The sequence below is a fragment of the Daucus carota genome, chromosome 4 (genome assembly GCF_001625215.2).
Source record: "Daucus carota subsp. sativus chromosome 4, DH1 v3.0, whole genome shotgun sequence".
Taxonomy (NCBI): Eukaryota; Viridiplantae; Streptophyta; class Magnoliopsida; order Apiales; family Apiaceae; genus Daucus; species Daucus carota.
This window is the reverse complement of record NC_030384.2, coordinates 13,069,948-13,088,058: the sequence shown is the minus strand read 5'-3', so window position 1 is coordinate 13,088,058 and position 18,111 is coordinate 13,069,948. Positions and strand designations below refer to the sequence as shown.

Here is an 18,111-nt window from a genome sequence, read left to right as displayed (position 1 = left end):
GCTTCACAAGACCCTCCTACACACTTCGGAACTCATAGCCTCTTTCCTCTTCAACCAATTCTAATCTTTCTTGCTATCTGGGCAGCCCCATCTTCGTCCAGCTTGCACAGCAATTCCTAGTCAAACACACGCATATATATATATATATATATATCAACAAGGTCTAACACAATTCTCCAACTTCAAATCAGCTGACTGAATTCAGAAATTATCAAAAACCCCAGCCTGCGTTGCTCCGTTCAGCTATCTCTTTCTTCCTCCTCTCACAACTTCACTGGCCGCTACCTATTCCCTCAACTACTACTGTCGCCCTCGAGCTCGTAGATTCCAGCCGAGTCTCGATTAACACTCACCAAACCCCACCTGTAAACATCCTATTCACTCTGTCCTCCTTCCTCTACTCTTGAATCGCCACCATCAACACAACACCACGACCATTCAGCAACTAGCCAGCACTCCGATCGAACTCCGTTGCTGTGCTCTGCACTCCACCCACCGCGAACACACCCGCGGTCACACACAAATCCACCAATTGAACCTCTGTTCTAACACAAAGCATCCCTGCAATAGCCGCCGTCTCAGCAACCCATCATCAGGCTCCCCTTTCTGTCAAGCCTAATATCAAACACCTGGTGACCCTTACTCCCGTCCTTCACTAGAAGTCGAGGTTAACTCCCCCCACCTGATTTATCTTCATCGCTGAACAACGCAGCAGCCAGCGTCGATCAAAACCCACAAAAACCAACCACCTCTGATTCAATACTCTATCAAACGAAATTCCAAACACAAAACATATATATATACGTATATAACCCGAGTAATTGAATCCATCATCAACTCTGATTCATAATCGAATCGATTGAACAGAGAAGTTTTAACCTTTGGCTTTTGTTTTCCAAACCCTAATCTGCCGCCCCCAACTTTGTATATACACTGCTAGTGAAATTTCAGTTGCTATATATAAAACTGAACAAAGCCATCGGAGGTAGCTGTAGTATACTACGTGTACTGCTATTTAGATTTTGTTTTTATAAAACAAACCATATATATAACACTAAAATCTCCCCTCAAAATTAATATAAGCTGTAACAATAAATCTAAAATTAGGGTCCAAAAATATTTCTCAACTATGAAAATAGAAATATCTGAATTTTCAACAAATCTTAAATATACAATATTGTAAAAATCAATTTTTCAAAAAGCTTTTTCTCTATTCCTAAAAATTATCCTCAAAATCATTTTTAATTGCAAATGATTAAAATAATCATTTACATATTTTTAAACATTTTTGAATCCAAAAAAGATATTAAAATACCAAAATTTAAATATTTCAGATAATTTAAATCAGACAAAACTTTTGGGCTCAAATCAAAATAAATATTGATTTTAAAATCAAAATAAAATTTTAATTTATCAAAATAATAAAATAATTCAAAACTGTAAATCCACAGCCCATACCAAAAGTAAATAATTAAAATTGCACATAAACATTTACTCATATAATTTAAATCTCACCAAATTTTTAAATAATACAATCATTCAAATAATTGCAATAACTCATATAATTGTTTTTGAAAATCCAACAAATTAGAATAAAATATGAAATTTTATTCCATCTCTTTTAGAAAATTAATAACAATTAATAAATGATTGCAAAAATTTTAAGTCGTCACATAACCGATCCCGGTCCTGGACAAAACAACCAGAAAGCAACCGTGAGCTCGGCTCAAAATTTTGTTGAAAAGAACACTGATGCCCGGATCCAGCAAATGATTTCGGCACAAGAATTGACTAAGGTCGAAGCGGCGGTCGAAACCGAGTCTGTCATGATCGAGAAAGACAATCCGACAAGGAAGGTCAAAATAGGAAAAGGTCTGGCTACCGTTTTTAAAAAAGAACTCATCCAACTACTCCGGAACTACGCATATGTCTTTGCCTGGAGCCCAGACGACATGCCCGGGTTGGATGAGTCGCTAGCAATGCACAGTCTTGACGTAGATCCCAAGAAGAAGCCTGTCAAACAAAAACGAAGAAATTTCACTTCAGAAAGGCAGAAGGCTATAGATGAGGAAGTTGGCAAGTTAATGAAGGCAGACATCATATGTGAAATCAAATACCCGGAGTGGCTAGCCAACGTAGTCATGGTTAAGAAAGCAAACGGCAAGTGGAGGATGTGTGTCGACTACACGGACTTAAATGTGGCATGCCCCAAAGACCCTTATCCTCTACCCAGCATAGATCAGCTGATTGATGCCACGTCAGGACACCTGATGTTAAGCTTTATGGATGCTTTCTCCGGGTACAATCAGGTTAAGATGAACCCAGCAAACATAGCCAAAACAGCCTTCATAACCCATCGGGCACTCTATGCCTACAAATTGATGCCTTTCGGGTTAAGAAACGTCGGGTCTACATACCAGAAGGCAATGAATGAAATTTTCAAAGACCAACTTGGAAGAAATTTGGAATGTCACGTTGATGATATCATCTCCAAGTCTACATCAGTACCAGGACACATTGCAGACCTCAAGGAATGTTTCGAAAACATGAGAAGGACCAAACTGAAGCTCAACCCGGACAAATGCACCTTCGGAGTAGAGGCTGGAAAATTCTTGGGGTTTATGGTGAGCAACCGGGGTATCGAGGCTAACCTGGAAAAAATTAAAGCAGTACAAGAAATGCAACCACCCCGGACTCAAAGAGAAGTTCAGAAGCTGGCAGGGTCCTTGGCAGCGTTACGCAGGTTTGTCTCAAAACTTGCTGAACGTTGTCTACCATTCTTTGAATTATTGAAGTGGGCAAAAAATCAAAAGTCGGTAGAATGGAGCCCGGATTTCCAAAAAGCCCTCGAAGAAATCAAGGCATATTTGTCCAAACCCCCGATCCTGACAAAGGCCCTACCCGGAGAGCCCTTATACCTGTACCTGTTAGCCGGTCCCTTTGCTGTCGGGGCGGCTCTGATCAGGGAAGAAGCCAGACAACAGAAGTCTGTCTACTATGTTAGCCAAGTTCTAAAGGATGCGGAGACCAGATATCCCAACTTAGAAAAATTTGCATTTGCACTAATCACCGCATCAAGAAAGCTTAGACACTACTTTCAAGGAAGAGAGATCAGGATTGTCACAGACCAACCTTTGAGGAAAATCATCCACAAGCCAGATATCTCTGGGAGACTAGTGAACTGGGCAATCAAACTTAGCCAGTTCAGCCTAACATTCCTACCCCGGACAGCAGTCAAAGCTCAGGTCTTGGCCGATTTTGTAGTAAAATGCAACTTTCCAGAAAATCAGACAACTCCCATGGAAACTGAACCAGAAGCCCCGGTAGAGCCTAACCCGGATTCTTGGACACTCCACGTTGATGGCTTCTCGACAATTTAGAGATCAGGTGCCGGGCTAATCCTCAAGAGCCCGGATGGATTCACCATCAAAACAACAATCTCCTTCGGTTTCGCGGCAACTAACAACCAAGCGGAATACGAAGCCCTCCTAGCGGGGTTGAAGTTAGTCCGGACCCTTTCTATCCGGAACCTCACCATCTAGAGTGATTCCCAGATCGTGGTCAGGCAGACCAATGGAGAATATCTCGCCAAAGACCCGATCCTGACAAAACATCAGGCCTTGGTAAAAAGTTATCTTACCCTAGTCCCAGGGTGCAAAATCCTTCAAGTCAACCGAGAAGAAAATGCGGAGGCAGACAACCTTTCCAGGCTAGTTCAAAACTCGGCAGACCTGGATAGCTCGGTTTACTTTGAGGAATTGCATAAGCCAACAATTGAGCAGGAGAAGATTTTCGAAATCAACAACAGTCCCAATTGGATGACTCCCCTGGTCAACTACATAGAGAAAGGTGAGTTACCCGAAGACAAAGGTAAGGCTCAAAGGTTGAAGGCAAAAGCAGCCAAATTTTTTGTAGACGGCGGGATCCTGTTCCGCCGAACCTACTCGGCCCCGATCCTGAAATATATTGGCCCAGAAGAATCCGAGTACTGCCTAAGAGAAGTCCACGAAGGAATATGTGGAGATCACATGTCGGCCAAGAGCCTTGCCTACAAAATCATCAGACAAGGATACTACTGGCCGACCATCCACCAAGATGCTATGGAGTTTGTGAAAAAATGTAAGAACTATCAGCTGTTCAGCAACGTACCCCGGGTAAGCCCTGTCCTACCTTGCTCAGTTTTATCCCCGATCCCCTTTGCATTATGGGGGATAGATATCATGGGACCCTTTCCCCGAGCCAAAGGAGACCTCAGGTACTTGCTTGTCTCGATTGATTATATGACCAAGTGGGTTGAGGCTAAGGCAATGCGGACAATCAATCAACAAGACGTCATCCGGTTCATGGACAATATCCTGATGAGATTCGGATTACCGAGAGTCCTGGTCTCAGACAACGGACCCCAGTTCATAGGATCAGACTTTGAAAACTACCTAGCGGAAAGAGGCATCAAACACAAGAAGTCTTCAGTCGCCTATCCCCAAGGAAATGGCCAGGTAGAAGTCACTAATCGGATTCTACTACGAGGAATTGAAAAAAGGCTAGAAGAAAGCAAGAGCAAGTGGCCAGAAGAATTACCACATGTTCTCTGGTCATACCGAACTAGTCCCAGGAGAAGCACCGGAGAAACTCCATTCAAATTAGCTTATGGAACGGAGGCAATGCTTCCAATCGAAGTCGGGTCACCTTCCCATAGAGTGATCAACTTTGACAAAATTGAAAATGAGGAGGGGCTCCGGGTCAACTTGGACTTAGTAGAAGAAGTTCGAGATCAGGCAATCACAAGAATGGAAAAATACAAGGAAAAGACCCGGGATCACTTCAGCAAAAAATCCCGGGTTAGGAATTTTCAAGCAGGAGACCTGGTCCTACGAGACATTGAAGCGTCAGATCCGACCAACACTGGCAAGCTAATGCCAAAGTGGGAAGGCCCATACAAGGTCAAAGAAGTCCTAAGACCGGGTACCTATAAATTGGAGCACATGGACGGGTCAGAAGTATCCAACACCTGGCATGGTCTTAGGCTGAGGAAGTTCTATCAGTAGAACCAATGAGAAAGAAGGATCCTAGAAGACAGCTATATATACCTAAGAAGCAACCATGTATTTTGATCATTCTCAAAGCTGTGTAATCATTTTAATATTAATGGAGTCTTTTGCTGTTGATGAATCTTTATTATTTACATAGAAAATTTCTAAGACAGCCAAAGCATATCAGCAATCAATCCGAGAAAGGTTAACCCGGATCCATCCATACGCAATCAACTTGGAAAAATTTCTAAGTATAAAAAGCCAAGCAAACAATCAATCCGGGAACGACTAACCCGGATCCATCCTTACACAATCAACTTGGAAAGATTTTCAAGCATAAAAAGCCAAGCAAACAATCAATCCGGGAACGACTAACCCGGATCCATCCTTACACAATCAACTTGGAAAGATTTTCAAGCATAAAAAGCTAAGTAGACAATCAACCCGGAAAAATTTCTAAATCAAAACTTATTTAAAACAATCAACCCGGGTATGCATTACCCGGATCCACCTGTATCATTTACTTATAAAAATTTCTAAGTGCAAAGTTATTTAAGCAATCAATCCGGGTAGATATTACACGGATCCACCTGTCTCATTTACTTAGAAAAATTTCTAAGTGCAAAGTTATTTAAGCAATCAAGCCGGGTAGATATTACCCGGATCCACCTGTCTCATTTACTTAGAAAAATTCCTAAGTGCAAAGTTATTTAAGCAATCAATCCGGGTAGATATTACCCGGATCCACCTGTCTCATTTACTTAAAAAAATTTCTAAGTGCAAAGTTATTTAAACAATCAATCCGGTCAGGAATCCATAAAGCAAATAAAAACATTCACGAAGAAGCAAAGCAGAGCAATATTTAAAAATTATAAATCCGGGTCCAAACAGACCCATACCAACATCCGAACCCAAACACAAACAAATTCAGTCTTACAAAAGATTGTCTTTCGAATTATCAAAAAGCAGGAAAAAGGAGACTAAGTAGCAGGAGGATCATTGGCAGGAGGATCGTCGGCCGGGGGGTCAGATTCAGCAGATGAATCCGAATCCACATCCTGATCCGGATTGGCTGGAGAAAGGAAACTGGGAAACGGACCATCATAAAGCTCGGGTTCCCCCTTACCTGCACCAATCTTGTTCTTAGCCGCAATATAGAGGTCGATGAAGCTCTGCGCATTGGCACCCGGATCAAACTTGATGTGCCTTTCGGCCACATTCAAGCAGCGCATGACTTCAGTAGCTGCAGCCTTGGCCAAAGCATCTCCATAAGCCGGAGATTTTTGAAAATCAGCGATGACTTCCTCAGGAGCCTTCCGGGTCTCCAACTGCTTCTTCAAGTCAGCGATCTGTTTCTCCAATCCGGACACTTTCCCCTCAGCCTGAACTGCCCGGGCCTCAGCATCTTTAACTTTCTAGCCCAACTCGGCCTCCTTCCGAGCCTCCGCTTCCTTACTCCTCGTGGCCATCCCAGACTCCACCACCTCCTTGGCCGACCGTTCCAGGTCTAGACTCTGTCGAGCTTAGCAAGCCGGGTAAGACTGGTAGCAGAGAACTCTCTTTCCTTCTTCAATTCCGCCAAGGCACGGGTGTTGAACCCGGCCAAACGGCCACCAAGCTGACAAAACCAAGTCCAAACAAGGTCAGCAAGACAGATAATGCAAAATGAAAACATGAAGTACAAAAAGAAAAAGAACAACCCGGATCAAAAACTACTTGGCCCCAAAGGCTCCCGATTCCCTTGAAGTTCTCAACCAGACCTTCCTCCTCCATTATCTCCCAATCCTGATCGGACGGAAGCTCAGACATCAACCCTATAACTTTTTTCACAGAATACCGGCCGAACTCCGGCTTGTCAACCCCTGAAGCTACCCGGGTCCCACCTTCACCCTCAACCTCCAAATCGAGGACTTCAACGGCCGACTTCCCCGGATCCACATCCCCGGTTTCAGTAGCCTGCCTCAGGTAGGAACTTGGCTTTCTCTTCTTCTTCTCCGGATCCTCCACCTGCAAAATCGGATCCGGGTTAGCACTAGAGGTCCCCGTCTCCTCCGTCTCTTGACGAGAAGACCCGGATTCGGTTTTCTTCTTCGCAGACTTAGGTTTGGGAGCGGGCTTAGGAAGGACGTGGGCCGCCCCCAAACTTTTCAAATGAGCAGCAAAGGAATCGCTAGCCATCTCCTTCCACAAATCTTCGTCAAAATACGGCAAACCTGCAACAATGAAAATGTACCCGGGTCAGAGACGGCATATCAGAACATATACAAAAAAATGACTAAGGCAAAAGTGAGAACGACAAGCAATCAATCCGGATACACACAACAAAGAAACCTTAGGTAAGACACGTGAAAGACAACCCGGGTAAAAGAACATAACCACTTACATCTGGCGAGATGCAATTTATCGTACTGCATAAACGAATCTCGGGTCAATTGGAACCCGAGACAACCGCAGAATTCGCGCAGCTGTTCGCGAAATTCGCCCGCAGCACCCGGGGCCCTAAAACTCGTCCTCACTTGCTCCTCATCAGAAACAATGTAGGGCATGAACGCCAGATCCAACCCTCTCAGCATAAGAATCTCCCCATTCCAATTCTTCAACGAACTTTGATGGATGACCGGGTTTATGAACCCGGCCCCCAAACCGCATTCATTGGAGCGAAATCGCAGCTCATAAAGGGGCTTCACCCCGGACTTCTTGAATTGGAACAGCATATGGAAAAGCTTTAAAGTTGGATAGTAGTTCTTCTTATTGCAAGCCATCAGGAACCAGGTCATCCATTTGATGGCATTAGGGGTGATTTGCATTGGGGAACACTTAAACTCGTACTTACACAAATGCTTGAGGAAGATGTGCCACCTCGGGTTCCACCCGGATCGGAGATGCTCCATCCACACAGGAACAAAGCCATCATCCTGGCGATGATATATCCTCTCCTCGGGCTCAGGCCACCTCTACTCAACCTCGGGTGGGAGTTGGAATGCTGCCCGGATCATCTTGTATGCAACTTCCAAGGGCATTTCCCTTATGTGGCTCCTAAGGGGGAAAAGAGCCCGGGCAACAGACAACTTACTAAACCGACGATCAAACTCCTCTCTATCATAAGGACCCAGCGGGCCATTGGGGTGTTTGACTCTGTAGAACCCGGCCATGTTGGCATAAAAACTCTTCTCCTCAACAAGAGGAGCTTTGGTGATGAAGTATGACTTCGAGTCACCCCACACACCTTCCGGCGACATAATCACCTGCCTTCCTGTCATGGCCTTCACATCCTGCAAAGCGGACACTACTCCCGAGGACGCGACCTCTTTCTCCGCCATCTTAATCCGAGCACGATGTGCAAGAGTACGAACCTCGTCGGACTCTGTATCGCTGGAGAACTCGCCGGGAAGAGCAGAATACGCAATGATGTCTCTTTTTTGCCGCCTAGGGATCCGGACCATGGACCTAAATAAAAAACAATCCGGGTCAATTTTAAGGAAAGAATTCACACAAGTTGTTACAAGTTTTATTTAGGTCCGGATCCCATCCTAATTCTATGTGAAAAGCACAAGTTGGGAAACTATAAAAGTATTACTACCGCTACCCGGATTCATCAAGAAAGTTCAAACAACGCAAACATCCTACGAATCTATCCGGAGCCTCCCACAACTAAAGCAAACATACCCCAGAACAGCTACCCGGGTCCCATTTCCAAATCTAGGTGGGAAGAGCACTACATGCTAAAGGGTACCCGGATCCCAAGTATTCACCCACGCCTCAGGAAAAATATTACAAGTACCAAGCAAAGCAAACAAACTACCTACCCGGGTCCAAAACTCTACCCCACAAAGTTGTCTACACAACCTATAAACACCCGAAAATAACCATCCTAAACTTACCCAACCCGGGCACCATGATCTTACCCGGGTTCAGTTCAAAAACCCGTGAATCCCAAAAGCCAAAAACAGTTTCAAAATTGTCTCAACCCACAAATCAAAATCAAAAGCCAAACCCTGTAAACTACACACACATATATACATACGTATACATCCAAGAACATTCAAACAAAAACTTAACCAAAAAACCATACCTTCAAAGCCGAAACCCAGAATTCCAAAATCAAAACCCAAACTCCTCAAACCCAAGCGCGCAAAACTACCCCAAATCAACACATAAACTACAAAACACACATCAAAAGGATCCTTACGAATCTATCTACGCGACTATAAGCATGGAAAATCAAAGCATGGCAGCAACCAAAAGCAAACATTTCGAAAGAAAACGAATCTCATGCAAATAACAACAGTGCGATGCGCAAAAAAAAAGAGCGAGACAAAGAAAAAGAAGAAAAACTTACTAGAGCCGACGACGAAAAGGAAGAAAACAAAGCAACGGCGGCGATCAAACTCCGACGAAAAGCAGCGGGCAGCAGAAACACAGGAGATGGCTTTTTTCAGAAAAATGGAGCAAATGAAGCAAATGAAAGTAAAAGAGAAGTGTGGGGGGGGGGGAATCCTTTTTATAGCCTCCAGGCTACGGGCCACGTGGCAAACTCCCATTTGTAGAAAACCAATAATTACAGCCGTAATTATTAAAACCCCCTCAAAAGATGTGTTGGTTCAACTTCCGAAACGAGCAACCTTTTGAAATTCCACACATCTCAAACGTCTCACAACTCCCCCAACCCGGACATCTCCCCCTACCCGGATCCACCAATACAGAGGTACGGAGATCAACAAGATTCACCCAACCCGGATCCTTCCACAAGCTTCCAACCCTACCCAGATCTACCCAGGCAGGGGGCAATCACAAACTTCTACCTTTACCCGGACCTACCTGGGCAGGGGGCCAAACACAAAGCCCACATTCCTACCCGGATCCACTCGGCCGGGAAACAAAAACAAATACTCAACTGACGGAGTCCGCCCCATCCGGATCCCCATGGAGAGCAGGGTCATAAAGCCGCATTCTCACCCTCAGTCCTTCACCCGGATCAGGCAAAATACTCTACTCCCTCACATAGAAAATCTATATAAGGGAGTGGGGGCAAATGATAGGGGATAATCCTGATTGACCGGAATCCGAGCCTGGCGTGAGAGTATCTACCTCGGATTGATACCCGACCGCCCTGAACAACAGGCAGTCCTACCTAGTCTCGCAACCCTGATCATGCTTTGGACCCGGATACTACTCCTTACCCGGGGTCCATATGAGGTCAAACCGACAACTGCACAGGTCTCAGACTGACATGATAGGGACCACCAACAACGGTCAACTACTGCCAAGTAGAGACAAGCCAGGGAACATTCCAAAATACTACTCCTACGCTGACACCTGGACACGTGTAGGGGATCAAACCCCTACACGTGTAGGACCGGGATCCAGGTACGCACCCTTGAACCCTAATCCTTGGCCTATAAATAGAGCAAGGATCAAGAGTTTAAGGGTTACCTACTTCTTTTTACACTCATATTTTACACACACTTAAGCACTCAGCATACATATAAACACAAAAGCTACCAGCCACCATACAACCACCATACACCACCTTCACCCACCACATATAGATAGCTTATTTTCCGTCCATCTATTCCGATACCTGCACTCATTCTCACGCCGGAGGCGCCGCGGGGCTCAAACCCCCCTCCGGTGTTGTTTTGCAGACACCCGACCAGCAGCTACACCGCAAGACACCAGTGCACGGCGGAGGAGCTACCAGAACGGAATATAGAGTTATCACTTTTGACCACGTACGCCTGCGTGATTTTGTGCGAACAAGTTTTTGGCGCCGCTACCGGGGACTCTGTGTTTTATTTTAGTTTATGTGCTTGTCATTAGTGGTCGTTAATGTTCAGTGACTTGAATTCTTTTCTCACTTTTATTTCGTTTGTGTTTGTTTCAGGTACTTGAGTGACGTGTATGCGAACACGTTCTCAGGCCCGTAAAGAAGCATTGGCAAAAGAAGAAGCAAAAGAGAGAACTACAATGGGCTACCAACCACCAGAACCACTAGTGGCGAATGATACTAAGGCTCTTAAGGCTTTCTCTGAACCTAAAATCAATGACATTCAGTCGAGCATTATCAGGCCAGCAATTCAGGCTACCACTTTCGAGATCAGACCGAGCTCTATTCAGATGGTACAGAACTCATTAGTGCAATTTGGGGGTTCACCGACTGAGGATCCTCATACGCATATTCGGGACTTCATTGAGATCTGCGATACTTTCAAGTTCAATGGTGTTACTGACGATGCCATCAAATTGAGGTTGTTCCCATTCTCTCTGAGGGTTACAGCTAAAGGATGGTTGCATTCTCTTCCAGCAGGATCTATTACGACATGTGGGATGATCTGGCTCAGAAATTTCTTACTAAGTTCTTCCCTATGGCCAAAACAGCTGTAATCAGGAATGCTATCACTCAATCTCACTGTATGGAATGCACCTTCTGATAATTTGATCTAAACCTTGTCGAACCAAGAATGGCTCATCCCAACGATACCACTTCGCCTCATGAAGAAACTCTTTCTTTTGAGCATAAGACAAATCGGGAGGAATGACATTACTCACAAGATAATTCACTATATCTTCAAACCATGGCTCCTCTTCTTGGATCCCAAAGAGCTGTTCATCCGGGAAAGACTCGTTGATCAAAGTGGTGTCTTTGGATGCTCGCGCTTGATCTTCCAACCGAGAGAGATGATCAGCCACCTGATTTTCAGTACCCTTCCTATCCTTGATCTCCAACTTGAATTCTTGAAGCAAGAGAACTTAACGAATCAAACGAGGCTTCGAGTCTTTCTTCGACACAAGATACCGAATGGCAGCATGATCAGTGTACACTAACACCTTCATTCCAAGTAAATAAGACCTGAATTTCTCGAATCCATACACAATAGCCAGCAGCTCCTTTTCTTTAGTAGTGTAATTCAGCTGAGCACCATTGAGAGTCTTACTCGTATAGTAAATCACATGAAAGATGTTGTTCTTTCTCTGGCCAAGCACGGCTCCCACTGCATAATCACTAGCATCACACATCATCTCGAACGGCTCATTCCAATCAGGTGCAGTAATAATACGTGCTGTAGTTAATTTCTTCTTTAGAGTTTCGAACGCAGCCAAGCACTCTTCATCAAATTTGAAGGGCACATCCTTCTCTAACAAGTTGCACAAAGGTTTGGTGATTTGAGAGAAATCCTTGATGAATCGTCGTTAGAACCCCACGTGACCAAGAAAACTCCGAATCCCCTTAACTGAGATTGGTGGAGGAAAATTTTCAATTGTCTCCACCTTCGCTTTATCTACCTCAAGACCCTTGTTCGAAACTTTGTGCCCAAGAATGATGCCTTCTTGAACCATGAAGTGGCATTTTTCCCAATTAAGAACGAGATTGGTTTCCACACATCTTTTTAGCACCATCATCAAGTTGCTCAAACATTCATCATAAGAAGAACCGAATACCGAAAATTCATCCATGAATACCTCAACATTGGTACCAATCATCTCAGAGAAAATAGCCATCATGCATCTCTGAAAAGTTACTGGTGCACCACAAAGTCCAAAAGAAAGACGACGGAAAGCAAATGTGCCAAAAGGGCAAGTGAAAGTAGTCTTCTCCTGATCCTCTGGTGCGATACAAATCTGATTATATCCGGAATACCCATCAAGAAGACAATAGTACTCATAACCGGCCAACCTATCAAGCATCTGATCAATGAAAGGCAACGGAAAGTGATCTTTTCTGGTGGCTTTATTGAGCTTCTGATAATCCATGCATATTCTCCAACCTATGACTGTTCGAGTCGGAATGAGCTCATTATTCTCATTAGCTACCACGGTCATGCCTCCTTTCTTAGGTACACACTGAACAGGGCTCACCCAAGAACTATCCGAGATTGGATAAATAATGCCGGAATCAAGCCACTTAAGAATCTCCTTCTTCCCCAATTCTTTCATGATTGGGTTAAGTCTTCTTTGATGCTAAACAGTGGGTTTACTACCCTCCTCGATCAGAATTTTGTGTTGACAATAAGAAGGGCTGATTCCCTTGATATCTGCGATAGTCCATCCAATGGCTGATTTGAATTCCCTAAGAATTCTCAAAAGCTTTTCTTCCTCGATACCTGAAAGGTTAGATGCAATAATCACAGGTAATGTAGAAGCTTCTCCAAAAAAAGCATACCTTAGGTGTTCGGGAAGTTGCTTGAGCTCAAGTTTAGGAGCTTCGACAATGGATGGTTTCAAACGTTCATGAGAATCTTTCAACTCCGATAACCCAAGAGATTCAATTGGAGTATCCATCCATCTTCTCCAAGGAGAAGCATTTAAGTATTTAAGGTGATCTTCTTCCTCCTCATTTCCGAATTCCAAGTCTCCATCATTTCCAAGATGTCAGTTTTCAGCCTGTTGTCAATTTTCGTGTGAGCCGCGGCTTCGAGCATATCAACTTTAAAGCATTCCTCCTCGTCCGATGGAAGTTTTATAGCATTGAACACGTTTAAAGTGACCATTTGATCCTGAACTCTCATTGTGAGTTCACCTTTTTGAACATCGATAAACGTCCGCCCTGTCGCAAGGAATGGTCTTCCCAAGATGATGGGAATCTTCTTATCTTCCTCGAAGTCGAGAATGACAAAATCATCAGGAAAGATTAGCTTATCCACCTTTACCAACACATCTTCAACTATCCCCCTTAGATATGTAATCGAATGATCAGCCAGTTGCAAAGACATATTAGTAGGTTTCAGCTCCGGAAGACCAAGTTGCATGAAAATAGACAAGGGCATCAAATTGATGCTAGCTCCCAAGTCACATAAACACTTGTCGAATGACAATTGCCCAATAGTACACGGGATTGTGAAACTTCCCGGATCCTTCAGCTTCGGAGGCAATTTATGCTGCAACACAGCACTACACTCCTCGATCAAAGCCACAGTCTCCAATTCCTCAAGTTTGAGTTTCCAAGATAGAATACCTTTCATGAATTTAGCATAACTCGGCATTTGTTCTAGAGCCTCCGCAAAAGGTATGTTGATTTGTAATTTCTTGAAAAACCTCTAGAAATTTAGCGAATTGTTTGTCGAACTTATGCTTCTGAAGTCTCTTCGGAAAAGGGGGAGGTGGATATACTTGCTTGACCCCAATATCAGCTTTCGGACTAGACTTCTCGGCTGATTCCTTGCTCGCTTCCTCGTTGATTTCATTCTTATCAGCGCCAACAACAATTTTTTCACTATCAGACTTAGATGAGAGCGTGGGTGTTTCAACCTGCTGATCACTCTCTTCCTTGTTTCGCTCTGTTGCTGATTCTTTTTCCTTCGTAACCTTTCCGGACCTCAAGGTGACAGCCTGTACTTGTTCCTTCATCTCTTTCTTACCCGGATTGGCCTCGGTATCACTAGGAAGAGTTTCGTGTGGTCTGTTTATCAACGCGTTAGCAATCTTCCCAATCTGGTTATCCAAAGTCTTGATTGACACCGCTTGGCTTTTAATCATTAATTTCATCTCTTCCCATTCAGATCTTTCGTTGGAAGACTGTCCAGCCACCCCATGATTTTGTTGCTGGAATCCAGGTGGATGGAATTGCTGCTTCGATGCAAACTGTTGTTGAAAAACCAGAAGGGTTGAAAGGTCTAGCTCCTTGCTGCTGAAACTGTTGCTGCTGTTGTTGCATGAAGTTCTGATTATTGCTCCAGTTGAAATTCGGATGATTCCGATTATTGGGATGATAAGTGGCCGGAGCTGGCTGTTGACACCTCTGGAAGTTGCTCACAAACTGAGCGGATTCACTAGATATAACACACTGATCAGAAGAATGTGCACCAGCACAAAGCTCGCAAACTGAAGGTGGCTGCTGATTTCCCAGAGTTGCCAAAGAATCCACCTTCATAGTAAGAGCCTTAAGCTGAGCAGTCAAAGCTGCAGTAGCATCAACATCTAGAATTCCTGCTGCCTTGCCCTGATGAAGACGCTGAGTAGGATTTTGATATTCATTCGCAGCCATCATCTCGATCAACTCATAAGCCTCGTCATAGCTCTTAGCTCATAGAGCTCCACCTGATGCTGCATCGAGCATTGGCCTCGATTGAGGACCCAAGCCATTATAGAAGCAATTGATAACCATCCAATCAGGCATCCCATGATGTGGGCACTTTCGAAGCATCTCCTTGTAGCATTCCCAAGCTTCACATAAAGTTTCACCAGATAGCTGGGAGAATTGAGTAATAGCATTCCTGATTGCAGCTGTTTTGGCCATAGGGAAGAACTTAGTAAGAAATTTCTGAGCCAGATCCTCCCATGTCGTAATAGATCCTGCAGGAAGAGAATGCAACCATCCTTTAGATTTATCCCTCAGAGTGAAGGGGAACAACCTCAATTTGATGGCATCGTCAGTAACACCATTGAACTTGAAAGTATCGCAGATCTCAATGAAGTCCCGAATATGCGTATTAGGATCCTCAGTCGGAGAACCCCCAAATTGCACAAAGTTCTGTCCCATCGGATAGTGCTTGGTCTGATCTCGAAAGTGGTGGCCTGAATTGCTGGCCTGATAATGTTAGGGTTATACTGAAATATTCGTTTGAAGTATATAACAATTATTTGAGAATCTTCAATGCATGTTTTCACATTGTGTGTATATTATATATTGTAGACAATCTAGTATCAAATGGGATAGCAGAAGATTAAATTGTCAAACTCCTTATATAATGTAATAAAGGTTCACAGTTCAAATGGTGTTAGACAAACCATTGGAACGACTGAAGTATTATTTGGAAATAGTTTATCTTGACTATTGAATTACTTATATACTTTGTGTATATTGAACGGGATCAAAATAGTAGAATAACTGTTTCTTTAATTCTGACAATAAAGAACTAAGATTCTACGATGTTATTATTGCTTAGGTTCTTAATCCAGATATAGTGATTCACACTTGTATTTAATGCACATGCCTTGATTCATACGTTAAGCAATTTATTTTAAATTACGAATTTATGTATTGGGCAATGACATTATATACAGTGTGGGATATTGACTATAAAAGAAAACCATGTCCGAAAAATATATTTGGGTGATGATGTCCTCTTGAAAGCTCATAAAGATAATTATGCTTTAGTCCTGCAGGCAGATTTGTTCTTGCATAATTATAAGGTTGAGTGGATGATCAAGGATAAAAGATATTGATTAAATTAATTGCCAGAAATTAATTTAATTAATGGACATGCGATATCTTAAACATGGGGAATTTTTAAGCATTTAATATGGGAACCCAATTAAATAATTAATTTACGGAATTAGGAAAGGTAGTGCAAATATTAATTCTTTAGTGGATTGAATTAATATTTAATGACATTGGGCCTGCCTATATATATTCTCGTTCTACTAAAGCTGAAAGACACACCAAAACGAATTCATCCCAGAGTTTGAGAGAGGCAGACGTTTTTCTCAAGGAGACAGCCAGGGTTTTGGGTTTTCGGAGGTTTAAGGAGAGGCACATCTTGGGAGATCGAAGGCCACACTTCGTCCAAGGAGAATCAGGGAATACAGTAGAAGACGTGGATTTGAATCGCTTGCGCCGTAGCGATTAAGGTTAATATTCTGTTCGAACTTTTAATTAGTATCATAAAACGCAGGCCAAGGTCCGATTGTTCGAACAATGGTATCAGAGCCAGGTTGCGTTTCTGCGTTTTATGATATGTAGTCCATGTCATGATTATATATGCATGTATAATAGTGGATGTGTTTTATTATGATTTACATAATTCTTGATTATTGTTATTATGTGTTTCTTGTCTGTGTTGTTATGCCATGTGATACTAACCCTTCGCATGCTAGAATGACATGGACATAGGAATGTTTTTTAATTAATGCTTTAATCATGCTAGTATGCTACCTTGTTATGTGTTCTTTGTGTTGCTATGATCATTATAGTATGCATGTGGACTTCGAAGAAATAACATAGGGCGATGCATCTAGATTAAAATCCTCAAAGTAAATTCTATGTGGGAGAGGCAATTATTATGATATTAAATCCCATGGTCTCAATCATTGTTTGTATGTAATTTAACATAAAGATGAATTTAAATTATATATACGTCACCCATCGTGGCATGTAATTTATGGTGTCTAGAATATTATAGATATTACTGGAACAAACTTCTTAAATTAATACGAATAGATACGAATTTTCTTTATCTATGATTTGGGGCGATTTCGAAGGCTTATGGGTATTAAGTGAGACCGATGTGACTCCTCCACTACCTAAAAATCAAACCATTGACTAATATTGAATTGAAGTATTCTATTCAAAGAATATTGGAAGGTATACATGCCACCCATCGTGATGTACCAAGTTCCATAGATTTCGGACAATTTAAGATTTGATGATGGTATACACTTAGCTATGAAAAATAATATAGACCGAAGTAACGTTTAAACAAATTTAGGTGGTATACATGTCACCCATCGGGACGTACCAGAAACTTATGGTGTTTAAATGTTAGTGCATTTAATTTTAATAATTGTTAGAGGAACCAATAGGTCTTAATTTTTAATGCACCCTACTTTATGTGTAATGTGATTTTTTCATGCATGATTCTCAGGATAAAATGGACTTTAATCCACTCTTCACCATACTTAAGGATAACAAACTTACCGGACCTAACTATATTGAATGGAAACGTAATTTGGACATTGTGTTGACTGCTGAGGAGTACAAGTTTTGCACTTATGAACCCAAGCTTGAGCAGCCTGCTGCTGATGCTCCTGATGAGGATATGGAGTATTATAAGCGGTGGACAAAGGCTGATGAGATGTCGTGATGTTACATTCTGGCAGCAATGTCGGGTGTTTTGCAGCATCAGCATCAGGCTATGGCCACTGCTTCGGATATGCTCTTTAATCATAAGGAAGTTTTTAGAGATCAGAATAGGGCTGTGAGGCAAGTAGCCATGAAGGCTTTAATGAACACTCAGATGGATGAAGGTACACCTGTAAGGGATCATGTTCTCAAGATGATGTCACATCTGAATGAGATAGAGATCCTTGGTGCTGAGCTTGACGGGGAAACCCAGATTGACATTATCCTTATGAGCTTGCCCAA

At 42.8% G+C, this 18,111-nt stretch overlaps 1 protein-coding gene and 1 non-coding gene across 2 annotated transcripts; both read left to right on the top strand.

Moving 5' to 3' along the window:
• Positions 1–3,818: 3,818 nt before the first annotated feature.
• On the top strand, positions 3,819–5,045 carry LOC108203316 (uncharacterized). Its single transcript, XM_017372154.1, has one exon. It carries the CDS (start codon positions 3,819–3,821, stop codon positions 5,043–5,045), a length of 1,227 nt encoding a protein of 408 aa, XP_017227643.1.
• A 10,097-nt stretch (positions 5,046–15,142) lies between these two features.
• On the top strand, positions 15,143–15,249 carry LOC135152535 (small nucleolar RNA R71). The gene has a single exon (XR_010291710.1). It is a non-coding gene; the product is annotated as a small nucleolar RNA R71 (small nucleolar RNA).
• The last annotated feature ends 2,862 nt before the right edge of the window (positions 15,250–18,111 follow it).